The sequence below is a fragment of the Mesoplodon bidens genome (genome assembly GCF_964165515.1).
Source record: "Mesoplodon bidens genome assembly, chromosome: 7".
NCBI classification, from domain to species: Eukaryota; Metazoa; Chordata; class Mammalia; order Artiodactyla; family Ziphiidae; genus Mesoplodon; species Mesoplodon bidens.
The window spans coordinates 15,596,067-15,609,153 of NC_138164.1; the positions used below are offsets into that span (position 1 = coordinate 15,596,067).

At 46.9% G+C, this 13,087-nt stretch overlaps 1 protein-coding gene across 3 annotated transcripts; it reads left to right on the plus strand.

Annotated features, from left to right (window-relative positions):
- The first annotated feature begins 8,392 nt into the window (after window positions 1-8,392).
- On the plus strand, window positions 8,393-12,413 carry APOA5 (apolipoprotein A5). 3 transcript variants are annotated; one of them, XM_081238624.1, is made up of 4 exons: window positions 8,393-8,411; window positions 9,287-9,343; window positions 9,457-9,568; window positions 10,093-12,413. In XM_081238624.1, exons 2-4 carry the CDS (start codon window positions 9,295-9,297, stop codon window positions 11,042-11,044), a joined length of 1,113 nt encoding a protein of 370 aa, XP_081094750.1. In that variant the 5' UTR covers window positions 8,393-8,411; window positions 9,287-9,294; the 3' UTR covers window positions 11,045-12,413. The 3 variants fall into 3 exon arrangements, with proteins under 3 accessions (XP_081094750.1, XP_081094748.1, XP_081094749.1); XM_081238622.1 differs by lacking the exon at window positions 8,393-8,411 and adding an exon at window positions 8,475-8,763; XM_081238623.1 differs by lacking the exon at window positions 8,393-8,411 and adding an exon at window positions 9,027-9,133.
- Window positions 12,414-13,087: the final 674 nt, after the last annotated feature.

Below are 13,087 nucleotides of genomic sequence, written 5' to 3' on the forward strand. Positions count from 1 at the left end.
TCTTTAAAGGAACATAGCCTGAACATAACTGAGCCTTTAGACTTAGATTCCAGTTTATGGGAAATACAGACGATAGAGAAACAAGGTTAATGACATTACAAAGAAACAATCAGACAAATTAAGGATATGGCACATTCTACAAGACAATTGGCTTGGTCTTTTCAAATAGCGTCATTTTTAAAAAAGTAGGAAGTTAGTAAAGACTAAAGAGTACTTTAGTAACAACAAGGGACAATGCATAAATGTTGACTGGACCTTTTTCTTAAATTTAATTTTTATTTTATATTAGAGTATAGTTGACTTATTACAATGTTGTGTTAGTTTCAGGTGTATAGCAAACTGATTCAGTTATACATATACATATATCCATTGCTTTTCAGATTCTTTTCCCTTATAGGTTATTACAGAATATTGAGTACAGTTCCCTGTGCTATACAGTAGGTCCTTGTTGATTATCTATTGCATATATAGTAGTGTATATATGTTTATCTCAGACACCTAATTTATCCCTCCCCCCACCTTGATTGGATCTTGATTGAGAAAATAATAAAGCACTAATAAAAAGTTTGTGAAATGATGAATGGGGAAATTTGAGCATGGACTGTATTTCCAATGATATTATGGAATTCTTATTAATTTTCCTAAGTATGATAAGAGTACTGTGGTTTTGTGGAAGAGTATCCTTATGTTTTAGAACATACAAGCTAAAGTTGTTAGAGGAAAAGTGCACGCTCTCTGCAACTTCAAATGGTTAGGCACACGTATAAAATCCATATATATATAGAGAGAAAGCAAACATGGCAAAATATTAACAATTACTGAACCTAGATGGTGAGTATTAGGGTGACCATTGTACTGTTCCTTCAACTTTTCTGTATGTTTGAAAATTTCATAGCAAATTAGAAGAAAAAACGAAGCTGATGTGAAGCCTTGAGTCCATGGGTCACTTTACAATGGACTATCTTGACCACAAAAACTCCCAAAAGTGTTTCTTTAGGTCTATTTTCTTGGCTTAGTCTAATTTCACAGGGAGAATATTCCAGTCTCCTTTCTGGAGGGTAAAGTCAAACAGGCCAACATTTTGGCCAAAAGGAAGGATGGTGTGTGGAAAGAGGAGTCTCATAACTTAATATATAAAATTTTACTTAAATCCTGTATTTCTGAGTACAGGAACCCTGACCCCAACAATATCTTGTCTTTCCCAGGCCAGAGACCTGTTCTTTTACTCTCTCCAGAGAATAAACCTCTGGCTTCCTGCTGCTTTGGGGGAAGGACAGAAACCCAGCTGAGCAGAACTGGAGAGGAATCTGCTTCTCAAACAGACTCTCAACCATTTGCCACATTTCCAGCCCCACTGCCACCCATGTTTCCAGAAGAATCTGTTGCTGCTAATGTCTGAGCTTTTGGGAGTTCAGTAATATCAATCGGGGGTTTCTTGCCTTTCTCCACTGCTGCTTCAAAATTCATCTTCTCAGGTGTGTTTAGTTACTATTGTTTGACTATCTAGAAGCTTTCCAGCGTCCAAAATTTCTTTTGTCTCCTACTCTCTTTGTGGGTTTATGCATTTTTTTTAAAGTGCACTTTAGTGTCATTTTATTGGGATTTCAGAAAAGAGTAGAGGCTAATGCACACAGTCAATCCACCAGCCTTTACTAGAAGTCAATCTGATGTTCTTTAGTCTCTTTTTCCCATTTGCTGGTTTGAAAGTTATGTATTCTTTGTATCTTTAATGGGTTACCCCTGAAATTTTAATCCTCCCACTTGACTTAAAGTCTAAAGATAATCAATATTCTTATCTTCTTCCTGAGTAATGCAAAGACTGCAGCATGCTTTCACTTTGACCTCTCCTTTCCCATTCTCCACGTGATTTTGGTCTAGTCAATAATATTTTCGTTCCTCGTTGTTTACAACACCTTCTCTAAAGCAATCCCTTCATCAGTAATATTCATTGAGGCCCCTGCCATGTGACAAGCAGCGTTCGGAGTGTTGGAAATACAGCAGTGACTAAGACAGACTAAACTACATGTAAAAATGTTTCATGTTAGGTTGAACTATATGAAATTGCCAATATTTGACCAATTTTAGTTATAAAAAACTAATCTCATATGGGTTAAATATATGTATATTTAAATATATATATACACACATTTACATAAATACATGTAAAATCACCAATGCTTTTTTTTGACTGTGTTGGGCCTTCGTTGCTGTGCACTGGCTTTCTCTAGCTGCAGTGAGCAGGGGATACTCTTCTTTGCGGTGCGCAGGCTTCTCATTGTGGTGACTTCTCTTGTTGTGGAGCACGAGCTCTAGGCGCGTGGGCTTCAGTAGTTGCAGTGAGTGGGCTCAGTACTTGTGGTTCACGGGGTCTAGAGCGCAGGCTCTGTAGTTGTGGTGCACGGGCCCAGTTGCTCCGCCATATGTGGGATCTTCCCGGACCAAGGATCGAACCTGTGTCCCCTGCACTGGCAGGTGGATTCTCAACCACTGCGCCCCCAGGGAAGTCTCTGCTGTTTTAATTTACCTAAACATTTACTAATTTCATTGTTTGTTGCTTCCATGTTATTTATTTATTTATTTTTATTTTTATTTTATTTTATTTTTTTTGCTTTATAACAATCCCACTCCTCTCTGGGTTTGTTTCCATTTCAGATCCTTAGTAGTCTTTCAATGAGGATCTGTAAGTGATAAACTCTCTCAGTCCTTCTCTGAAATTAACTTGTTAGTCTTGAATAATAGTTTACCTGAGTATGATTCTTGGTTGGTCATTAATTTACCTTCAGTTTTTTGGAGATATATTGCTGATAAGCCAGCTGTCAGTTTAATAATTTTTATTTGTAGATCATTAGTCTTTTCTCCTTTGTTGATTTTAAGATGCTCTGTCTTCAATGTTCTGCAGATTCACTATAATGTGTCTTGATTTGCATTTGTTTTAATTTAATTTTAATCCTACTCAAGACTCAGGATGCTTCCTGTAACTGATGATTCATGTCACATCTTTATTCAATTTTCAAAATTTCTCAGCCATCATCTTTTGAAAATTGCCTGAAATGTCTCTATTCTCTTTGCAGAAATCCTGGTAGGAATATATTGGAATTTCCTATTCTGTTCGTGTCTGTTAACTTCCATTTCATATTTTCTTTCTCTTTATTTCTATGATTCTTTCTGGGTGATTTTCTCAGATCAACCTTCCAGTTCACTAATTCTCTTTCCAATTGTAGCTGAGTTTTTAAAAATTATTATTTAATGACAATATATTTCACTTCTAGATGTCTTATTTAATTCTTTTTCTTTTTGACAAATAATGCAAATAGATTGTCATTCCAGACAAACAAAAAAACGATCGCACAGGTCAGTACTTAACTTGTCTGGCTATTTTAATGCTGTGTTAAGCATAAATACCTTTCTTTTTGAATTGTATTTGAGATGTAAATTTTTTTTTTAAGAAATGGATTTCCATTAAGATTTGGTGATAGAAATATAAGCAATGTAGAATGGATCCATAAAGAGCAGTTATTATATTACGATTATATTCTATGTCCCTGGTGTGTTCTGAAAGGGAATCCAGGAACCGGTGCCACACTGAGCAGAGACTGCTGCATCACAGCTTACACTTGAGATCTTGGCAGAGTACACTGAAGGAGTGCAACCTGCAGCACATTTTATACACTACATACAATGAGGAGACACTATTGTTCCTCTGAAGAACAGGTCACAACAGAAAGACTGTCTAGGAGGTCTTCCCATCTGGCTCACACTGAGTTTTTATTTGCGATCCGTATACTTGTTTAATTCATGTGTTTACAGTAAAACTGCTGCTACAGAACATTAAAGAGCAAGGTACCTTTTAATCTTTATAAATATACATTTTAAAATTCTGTTTACGGGCCTCCCTGGTGGCGCAGTGGTTGAGAGTCCGCCTGCCGATGCAGGGGATACGGGTTCGTGCCCCGGTCTGGGAGGATCCCATATGCCGCGGAGCGGCTGGGCCCGTGAGCCATGGCCACTGGGCCTGCGCGTCCGGAGCCTGTGCTCCGCAGCGGGAGAGGCCACAACAGTGAGAGGCCCGCATACCGCAAAAAGAAAAAAAAAAAAAAAAAAAAAAATTCTGTTTACTCTTCAGTCAGATTATGTTGGCCATTCTTAGATGAAAAAACAACAACAAAGACAAACAGATGGTTAACTCTCTTCTAAAAATTCAGCTGTCTGTGAATACCATGATTCTACACAACAGGGGGAGACAGTGAAGACAGGGAAGCTTAAACAAGTTCTGTGGAAATAATCTGGTTCAAGACACTTCAGAGGTGACCCTTCTTATTGCATTATATCTGGAGGTACAAAATATCAGGTTGTCCCACTGTTTGGTGATGTTAAGTTTGATCACTTGGTTAAAATGAACCACCAGATTTCTCCATTGCAAAAGTAAAGTTTAGTGATTTGATAAGTAATTTGAGGGGAGATAGTTTGAAGGCATGCGAGCATACCTTTCCTCAATAATTTTTCATTTAATGGTTTTAGCATTCATTGATGAACCTTGCCTGAATCAAATATTCCCTGAGGGTTGCAAAATAGTGATTTTTAAAAATTACATCATTCCATTTACATGTATTAGCTGATTTCTTCTGTAAGTAAGGGCTTTCAGGGGACTGGTTTTTGAATCCAAAGACTTGAACAAAACTGTTTAACCTGAATCTAATGGTGAGGAAACGACTAGTCCAATTCAGATCACTTTCCAAGACATCTTATCTGGACTCTTCAAAAAAAGTCAATGTCAAGGGTTGGGAAATACTGTTCTAAATGTAAAGAGATAACAGAGGCATAACAACCCCATGAAATGTGTTGGATCCTGAATTTAAAAAGGAAAAAAGAGAGAGAAAACAGCTATTAAAGGCATTTTGGGAAAATTGGGAAAATTTGAATATATGGTATATATTAGATGATAGTAAACAATTATGTTAATATTCATAGGTATGATAGTGGTATTCTGTTTATGTCAAAGTGTCCTTATTCTTAGGAGATGTATGTTGAAGTATTTAGGGTGAAGTGTCACTCTGGCTACAATGATTTAAAATGATTCCACACACAAAGAACTTAACACATACACATATACAAATACCTCCAACTAACCCAAACATTTTAAAAACTAAAACTGTATCATCAAATAGCGAAGAATGAGTGTGCGTTGCATCTACCTATTGTATTAACCTAAGTTCAGTCAGAAAAGCAGAAGCCACTCTATATTTTTCAAGTGTGAAAGGCTGTAATGTAGAAAATGACAGTTTTGTAAACTGTTGGAAGGGCTTGAGGAGTGACCATCTCAGCTTGCACTTGAAGGAGTGATTCTCAAAAGTTCACTTGTAAGTGGCTACAAATGGGAAGCTCACCTAATTATCTTAGTTTGCAAAACCAATGAGTGTGATTCTTAAGCAAGTCACCCAGAAGCTGCTTTAAACCCCAAGTCTGGCTATGCATCTGCCTGCAGCAACCAATGAAGAATAATGGTCTCTCCTCTTCCATCTCACCTTGGTGACTCTAACCTAGGCCCATAGAGAGAAGGGGATTCTGGGAAATATGGTTCCAGGTGTCTCCTCTGCATCCCAGAAAAGACATTAGAAGGAGTGGTGACGATCATGATTCACAGAAAATCCAGTGCAGCTATATTTTATAGCATAGCCTCAGCAGAAAACCATTAGGGTACCAGAAATGCTATTTAAAAATATTGTGGTAAAATATGCATAACATAAAATTATCATTTTTAAGTGCACAGTTCAGTGGCATTAAATACTTTCACATTGTTATACAGCCATCACCTCTATCTATCTCTAGACCTTTTTCTTCTTCCCAGACAGATATTCTCTATTATTAAACAAGTTATCTCTTCATCCCTCCCTCCCCCAGCCCCTGGTAACCTCTAATCTACTTTCTGTCTCTGAATTTGACTATTCTAGGTACCACATGTAAGTGGAATCATACAAGATTTGTCCTTTTGTGTCTGGCTTATTTCACTTAGCATAATGTCATCAAGATTCATCCATTTTTGTAGTATGTATCAGAATTCATTCCTTTTTTTTTTTTTTTTTTAATTTATTTATTTATTTTTGCCTGTGTTGGGTCTTCGTTTCTGCGCGAGGGCTCTCTCTAGTTGTGGCGAGCGGGGGCCACTCTTCATCGCGGTGTGCGGGCCTCTCACTATCGCGGCCTCTCCCGTTGCAGAGCAAGGCTCCAGACGCACAGGCTCAGTAGTTGTGGCTCACGGGCCCAGCCGCTCCGCGGCATGTGGGATCTTCCCGGACCGGGGCACGAACCCTTGCCCCCTGCATTGGCAGGCGGACTCTCAACCGCTGCGCCACCAGGGAAGCCCGAATTCATTCCTTTTTAAAAAATATTTATTTATTTATTTGGTTGCGCTGGGTCTTAGTTGCAGCAGGAGGGCTCCTTAGTTGTGGCATGTGAACTCTTCGTTGCAGCATGCATATGGGATCTAGTTCCCTGACCAGGGATTGAACCTGGGCCCCCTGCGATGAGAGCACAGAGCCTTATCCACTGTGCCACCAGGGGAGTCCCGACTCGTTTGAAGACTAAAAAGTATTCTATTGTATATATGTGTATACCATATTTTGTTTATCCATTCCCCTGTTGATGGACACAAGTTTTGCAATCATCTGCATACTTGCCCAGGAACCTGGGAAACATCTAGTCTCCTTCCGCTCCTTCACCTCCTTCATCCAACCAGTCAGCAGGTACTATCAGTCCACCACTTCAGTATCCTCCAAATATATTCTCTCCTACCAATCCTCATCGTTATGCCTTAGTTCAGAGTCTTCATCCTCTCCCAGGTTACTCAAACAGCCTCTAAGCAGCCTCCTCACCTTCTGTCTTGTTGCCCTCCAGAGTGACCTTTCCATCATATACCCTTCAGTGACTGCTTGCACAAGGCTCCTCATGACCTGGTTGTGGTCTCTTGACCCTTTCTGCCCCATCCCATGCTGGCCTTAGCTACCTGGGTTCCAATTCTGGCTGCACCTCTTACTGTGTAATGATGGGCAAGTCATTTAATCTGTGCTGTGCCAAACATAATAGAGATGAATTAGACAAAGTCCCTGCACTCAGAGAGCTCTCACATATGTCAGTGAATCATTGCACTGCAGGATAATAAGTGCGATACTCCAGGAGTATACACAATGTTCTATGATTAATATGGAATCGTCTGTCTCCAGAGAAGTGTGAGGGCAGAAGAGGGCCTTTACAGTGATATCGGAGCTGTGCAGCAGAGCCTACGCATGTCCTCCCAAATCCATTCTTCTCTTCTTCCTGAGTAATACAGCTCTTTCCCAGCTGGGAATACAGCCATCCAGAATAAAGACTACATCTCCCAGTCTCTTTTTCAGCTAAGTGTAGCCATGTGACTATGTTCTGACCAATGGGATGTCAGTAAAAGTGGTAAGAACCATTTCTGGGATGTGTCTTTAAAGGAAGTGTACATGTCCTTCTTTCTGTTGGCTGGGAGGTAGACTTGACGGCTGGAGCTGAAGCAGCTGAAACTTGGACATGAGCCTTTTGCTGAGGATGACAGTGCAACAAGACAGAAGGAGCCTTGATTGGCCTATGTTTACATAAGAGAGATACAGAATTCCATTTCGTTTAAGCTATTCTCTTTCTCCTTTTTTTTTTCATCATTTGCAGCTAAGCCGAATCTTAACTAATACAAACTAAGTCTGAAAAAAATGAATATAAGTTCACCAAGGAATATTTCAAACAGCGGGAATGGCAGATACAAAGGCTTAGGGTCCTGCAAGAGGCGGTATGCTCAGGGAATGTCAGGGGTTTGTGTGGCAGGAAATGAGGCCAGAAGTGGGTTGGGAGAGCCACAGCAGAGCACGGACTGAATAGGGAGGACCATGGCAGGGAGACCTGCTGGGGGCTACAAATGTGATCAGTGTGAGAGACAGTGGTGGGGTGAAATGACCAGTGGTGGAAATGGAGGGGAGGAGATCGATTCAAGGTACATTTAGAAGCAAAAACCAGGAGTTTATGAATGTGTGTGTTTAAGTATATGGAGTGGGCATATCATCAGAGGAAGTCTGGGCTTTTTGGCTTCTCCTCCTCAGAGGCCCTGTGGGTGGAGTTCAGCCTTTCCCCATGGGGAGAATCCTCCTCTTGCTCCCATTCTTTGGGTCCAATGTCCCTGGCCCAGATGCCTCTCATGATGTCATCTTCACCCCATCAAACTTCCCCAGCTTGTTCCAGGATTATTTCATAAAGTGGAAGGTGGGTGGGTCTTCAACCCTATAAATGCTGGCTCTTCCCAGGCTGCCTGAGTAGCCCGTGGTGGAGGTGTCAAGGGCTGCTCAGGTTCAGGCAGCTGGACACTGTCCCTGTCTGGCTGGGGCACAGTGCTTCTGGGCAGCTGAGTAAGAGCGGGGCCCTCAGCAGACAAACAGGCTTGTCTCTATTGGTGGGTCAGCCAGTAGGTCCACAGGAAGGTTGGCAGCCAAGGGGTTTGGGGGAACTGGGTGAGGAGTTCAGGCCCACTCCTTGTAAAACTTTCCAGGAAGCGCTTTTCTACTGGGGCAGCATCCAGATACTAGGGTACTCATTAACCCCCTGGGTACCAGGAAAGGGCAGGAGGTAAGCACTGGAAGGCAGCTGAGGTCACCCTTCTTTGAACCTCCACGTGGTATTTACTCAGAGCAATTGTTGCCAGAGGCCCAGGCCCTGGACTATAAAGCGGAATGTCTGCTCTCTGTGCCCAGAACCGAGCAGGTGAGCAGCCAGGGCAGAGGGATGTGGGTTGGAGTCCTAAGGGAGGGGAATGAGCGGAGAGCTGTGGGTGGGAACTAAGAATTAAGGACCTCCTCTTGGAGCACTTTGGCAGAGTAGCTTCTTCCCCCACCCCCGGGATACCTCAGTTTTCCCAGCCATGAAATGGGGGCAGGAATAGGTGAGCAGGGGAGTGGTGGCAGAAGTGGCCTAGGGAGCTGCTCCTGGGGTCTCCTGGGCGGGGTAGGGTCGGGGGGAACCTTTACAAAGCAGTTTGAGCTCCACAAACTCCATATGATGTGATGAGGTGAAAAAGGAGCCCCCCAACCCATCCCAGGAAGACACCCTCTCCCTCCCAGCCACATTCAACTAGGTCAGTCCTCTTAAGCCCTGATAGCTCTGTGCTCCCTACACCCAGGGGGAGGGTTAACAGATTTGGGCAGCGTCCCCTGGGGCAAGTCCCATGGGAGGTGTCCCTTCTTTGCTTCTTCACTCTCACCAGGCCTCCATTCACCTTTCTTCTCAGAGAACATCATGGCAAGTGTGGCTGCAGTTCTGACCTGGGCTCTGGCCCTCCTCTCAGGTGGGTCTCCAACCCTGACTTCACTGTGGAGGTGTGGGTGGAGGCTGGACTGAGGGGTCCGTCCACGCTGGGGGAGGAGACCCAGCCCCTGTTCACCCGCTCCCTCTCCACAGTGCTTTCAATCAGCCAGGCACGGAAAGACTTCTGGGACTACTTCAGCCAGAGCAGCAGGGACAAAGGCAGGGTGGAGCAGATCCAGCAGCAGAAGCTGGCACGGGAGCCCGCGTGAGTGGCCAGGGCAAGGGGTGCAGGCAAAGGGAGAAGACACCCAGAGGGTGGGATGATGCACTGCCTGATTCCTCAACCTGTGGTCCTCCCTGGGAAGAGAACAGAGCGGTGCTAGCTCTGCCGTCTATCCTGGTCTTCCTGGGCTGTTCAGCAACCCCTGCCGGCAGCCTCCGCCCTTGATCTGTCTTTAGTTGCTGCCTCCATGCCCGCTGAGGCGTGGGACCAGGGAGCGGGGGAGAAGACCCCCCATTGTAGCCTCCAGAACGAAAGGATTATGTGAGAGTCCGGGTGCCTCCGTGCACAAGGAATTGGGAAGTGTTGACCTGGATATGCGTGTGCCATGTGTTTGTGCTTCCTGTGGGAGGAGTCATGGTTGGCTTGGGTTAGTACTGGGGACCCGGCTCTGGGGCCACCGCCCTGCCTCCTTGGTTTCTCCATAGGATCAGTGAATGACGTCTTTGGGGCAAAGGAGATGAGGGCGCTAGCAGTCCGATGGCCTGATTGTCTGTCTCCTTCCCCAGGAGCCTGAAAGACAGACTTGAGCCAGACCTCAGCAATATGGACAACTTCCTGGAAAAGCTGGGTCCTCTGAACGGGCAGGGGAGGGAGCCTCCCGGGCTCCCAGGCGACCCGGTGGGCATGCGGCAGCAGCTGCAGGAGGAGCTGGAGGAAGTGAGGGAGCGTCTGGAGCCCTACATGGCGGAGGTGCACGAGCGCGTGGGCTGGAACCTGGAGGGGTTGCGGCGGCAGCTGCAGCCCTACACGGTGGAGCTGATGGAGCAGGTGGCCCTGCGCGTGCAGGAGCTGCAGGAGCAGCTGCGCGTGGTCGGAGAGGGCACCAAGGCCCAGCTGCTGGGGGGCGTGGAAGAGGCACGGAGCCTGCTGCAGGAGCTGCAGGACCGCGTGGCACACCACACTGGCCGCGTCAAGGCGCTCTTCCACCCGTACGCGGAGCGCCTGGTGACCGGCATCGGGCACCACATGCAGGAGCTGCACCGCAGCGTGGCGCCGCACGCGGCCGCCAGCCCGGCGCGCCTCAGCCGCTGCGTGCAGGTGCTCTCGCACAAGCTCACGCTCAAGGCCAAGGCCCTGCACACGCGCATCCAGCAGAACCTCGACCAGCTGCGCAAAGAGCTCAGCGCCTTTGTTGGCGCCGGTGCTGACGGTGCGGAGGAAGAGGCCCAGCCGGACCCCCAGGTGCTGTCTCAGGAGGTGCGCCAACGACTCCAGGCTTTCCGCCACGACACCTTCCTGCAGATTGCTGCCTTCACCCGCGCCATTGACCAAGAGACCAAGCAGGTCCAGCAGCAGCTGGCGCCGCCACCGCCAGGCCACAGCGCCTTCTCTCCAGAATTCCTACAAGGGGACCGAGGCAAGGCCCGGAGCGAGCTGCAGGCCCGCCTCGACGACCTGTGGGAAGACATCAACTACAACCTTCGCGACCATAGTCCTGGCCACCTGGGGGAGCCCTGAGGGTCTACTTGTCCACGTCCCAGATTCTTGTCTGGGGAGCCCACGATCTGAGCCTCTAACATAGCTACGTCCTTGACAGTGGCCTGTTGGTCAGAGGGTGGAGGGCCCTGCACAGGATAGCTGAGGTCACCCAAAGGGCTGTTGTCCTAGGCCATCCAGCCGCCTGCAATTCCCCCGTCCGGATGCATTACATTCGCCAGGCTTTGCAAACCCGTCTTCCCGTGCTCATTTGGGAATCCTCCTGAGTTGCTCCATTCTGGGGTGGCGGGAGAGGGCGGGAAGGATGCACTGTATGTGCAGGGTCATTATGTGCAAGCCTGTTGCCATGGTGCTGGAAGCCTGTGCCTCCTCTTCCCAGGGCCAGGCTCTGATCACTTCTGGCCACCTGGTGGCCACTGCTAGAGCTGGTCCACAGAGAGGAGCTCTTTTCTCCCCAGGGCTACCATGACAGCTTCTGTTGGGGGAAGAGAAGGGAGAAAGAGCAGAAAATATGATGAAGAGAACATGTGATGGTGTGTGTGTATATATCCCTGCTGGCTGATGCTGGTGGGGACAAATGGTGTGGGTCGTGATGGGCAGGAGCAGAACCTGGATGTCCTTACATAACACTACATCTAAACAGCTGACTGAGCCCTCCAATCTGTGAGGGCTACTTAAACTCTCTGGGGAGCCTACTGTGTGCCCTCTCCATCTCTGGCCCCTCCCTCCCGACTCGCAGGCGGAAGTCTAGATTTCTGACACAAATGAAATAGATGCTTATGATGGAAGCTTGTTTGCCTGGTGTGACTCTCATTTGGACTATGTCTGAAAGCAGTGGCCTCACCACTATCCCCAAAGCACATCCATCACCCGCCTTCAATCCCTCGTTACTCTTTCTCATTGACCTCTTCCTAATCCAGTTGTATCGGAGGGGTGTTGCTCTGGCTGGGCTGAGCTGTTTGTCACACCTATGGTGTGCCTGGGTTAGAGACCCTTCCTCTGCACCTGCACTGTTCACCAGCCTGCTTACCACAGGACGGTGTGCATGAGGTATAGGCCCCTGAGGTGGCCTGTCTTCTTAGTCCTGGCTGTTCCAGATTTTTTTTGTGTGTGTGTGGTACGCGGGCCTCTCACTGTTGTGGCCTCTCCCGTTGAGGAGCACAGGCTCCGGACACACAGGCTCAGCGGCCATGGCTCACGGGCCCAGCCGCTCCGCGGCACGTGGGATACTCCCGGACCGGGACACGAACCCGTGTCCCCTGCATCGGCAGGCGGACTCTCAACCACTGCGCCACCAGGGAAGCCCTGTTCCAGATTTTGAATGGCCTCTTTTTTGACTGTCCCTCTTTTTAAGACTGACCCTCTTCTTGGACCCTCAAACTCATACCCCCACCCCCATTTCCCATGTACAGATTCACTTGGGGGCAACCAAGCTCCTCATAGCTCCCTGGGAAGTCTGAAATTGGGGGTGGCTGAAGTGGAGGGAAGAGGAGAGAGGAAAGGGTGAACACACCCAGTCCAGTACCCTTAGAACATCCAGGGTAGCACCCTTTCCTCCCGGCTCAGCCCACCCTGCACAGAGTTCTCACTGCCACACTCCCTCATAGCACAGACCCCATCTGAATCTGGCCTCATCATGCCTACAGATTGGATCTCTTCCATGACACCCTAGATTTAGCACCAGAAGTGGGAGAAAGGTGCCCAGGGAGAGGAGATGCTGGAAAGGAAAGTTTACCCCCCAAAGAGGTGTTTTTGTTGGTGGTGGTTAGGAGATCAGGAAGGGTGAGTCAGCTGGGGTTGGATGTGGTGGGGATGAGCCAATAGGGGTAAAAGTGAGGGCCGTGTATTTGAGGCTGGAATTTGGGCAGGTGTTTATGAGGACAGAAATAGGGAGTGAGAAGAACAGAAAGGGAGAGAGATTGAGGGACTAAGGGAGGGTGATCTAGAGCCTAGGCAGCATCTGGCCCAACGGCGGATCCAAGCAAACCCAGGGAGGAGCACACCTCCTCGGGGATACCGATGGACGGCCAGGCCCCTTGCCGTCAAGCCTCTCGTAGTTAGACT

What these genes read in the sequence shown, in the direction of transcription:
- APOA5 (XM_081238622.1), top strand. Translation starts at nt 8,733, where the DNA reads ATGTCTGCTCTCTGTGCCCAGAACCGAGCAG. An exon ending in CTGTGCCCAGAACCGAGCAG is followed by an intron (nt 8,764 to 9,286) that starts GTGAGCAGCCAG and finishes CTTTCTTCTCAG; the next exon opens with AGAACATCATGGCAAGTGTG. An exon ending in GGCTCTGGCCCTCCTCTCAG is followed by an intron (nt 9,344 to 9,456) that starts GTGGGTCTCCAA and finishes CCCTCTCCACAG; the next exon opens with TGCTTTCAATCAGCCAGGCA.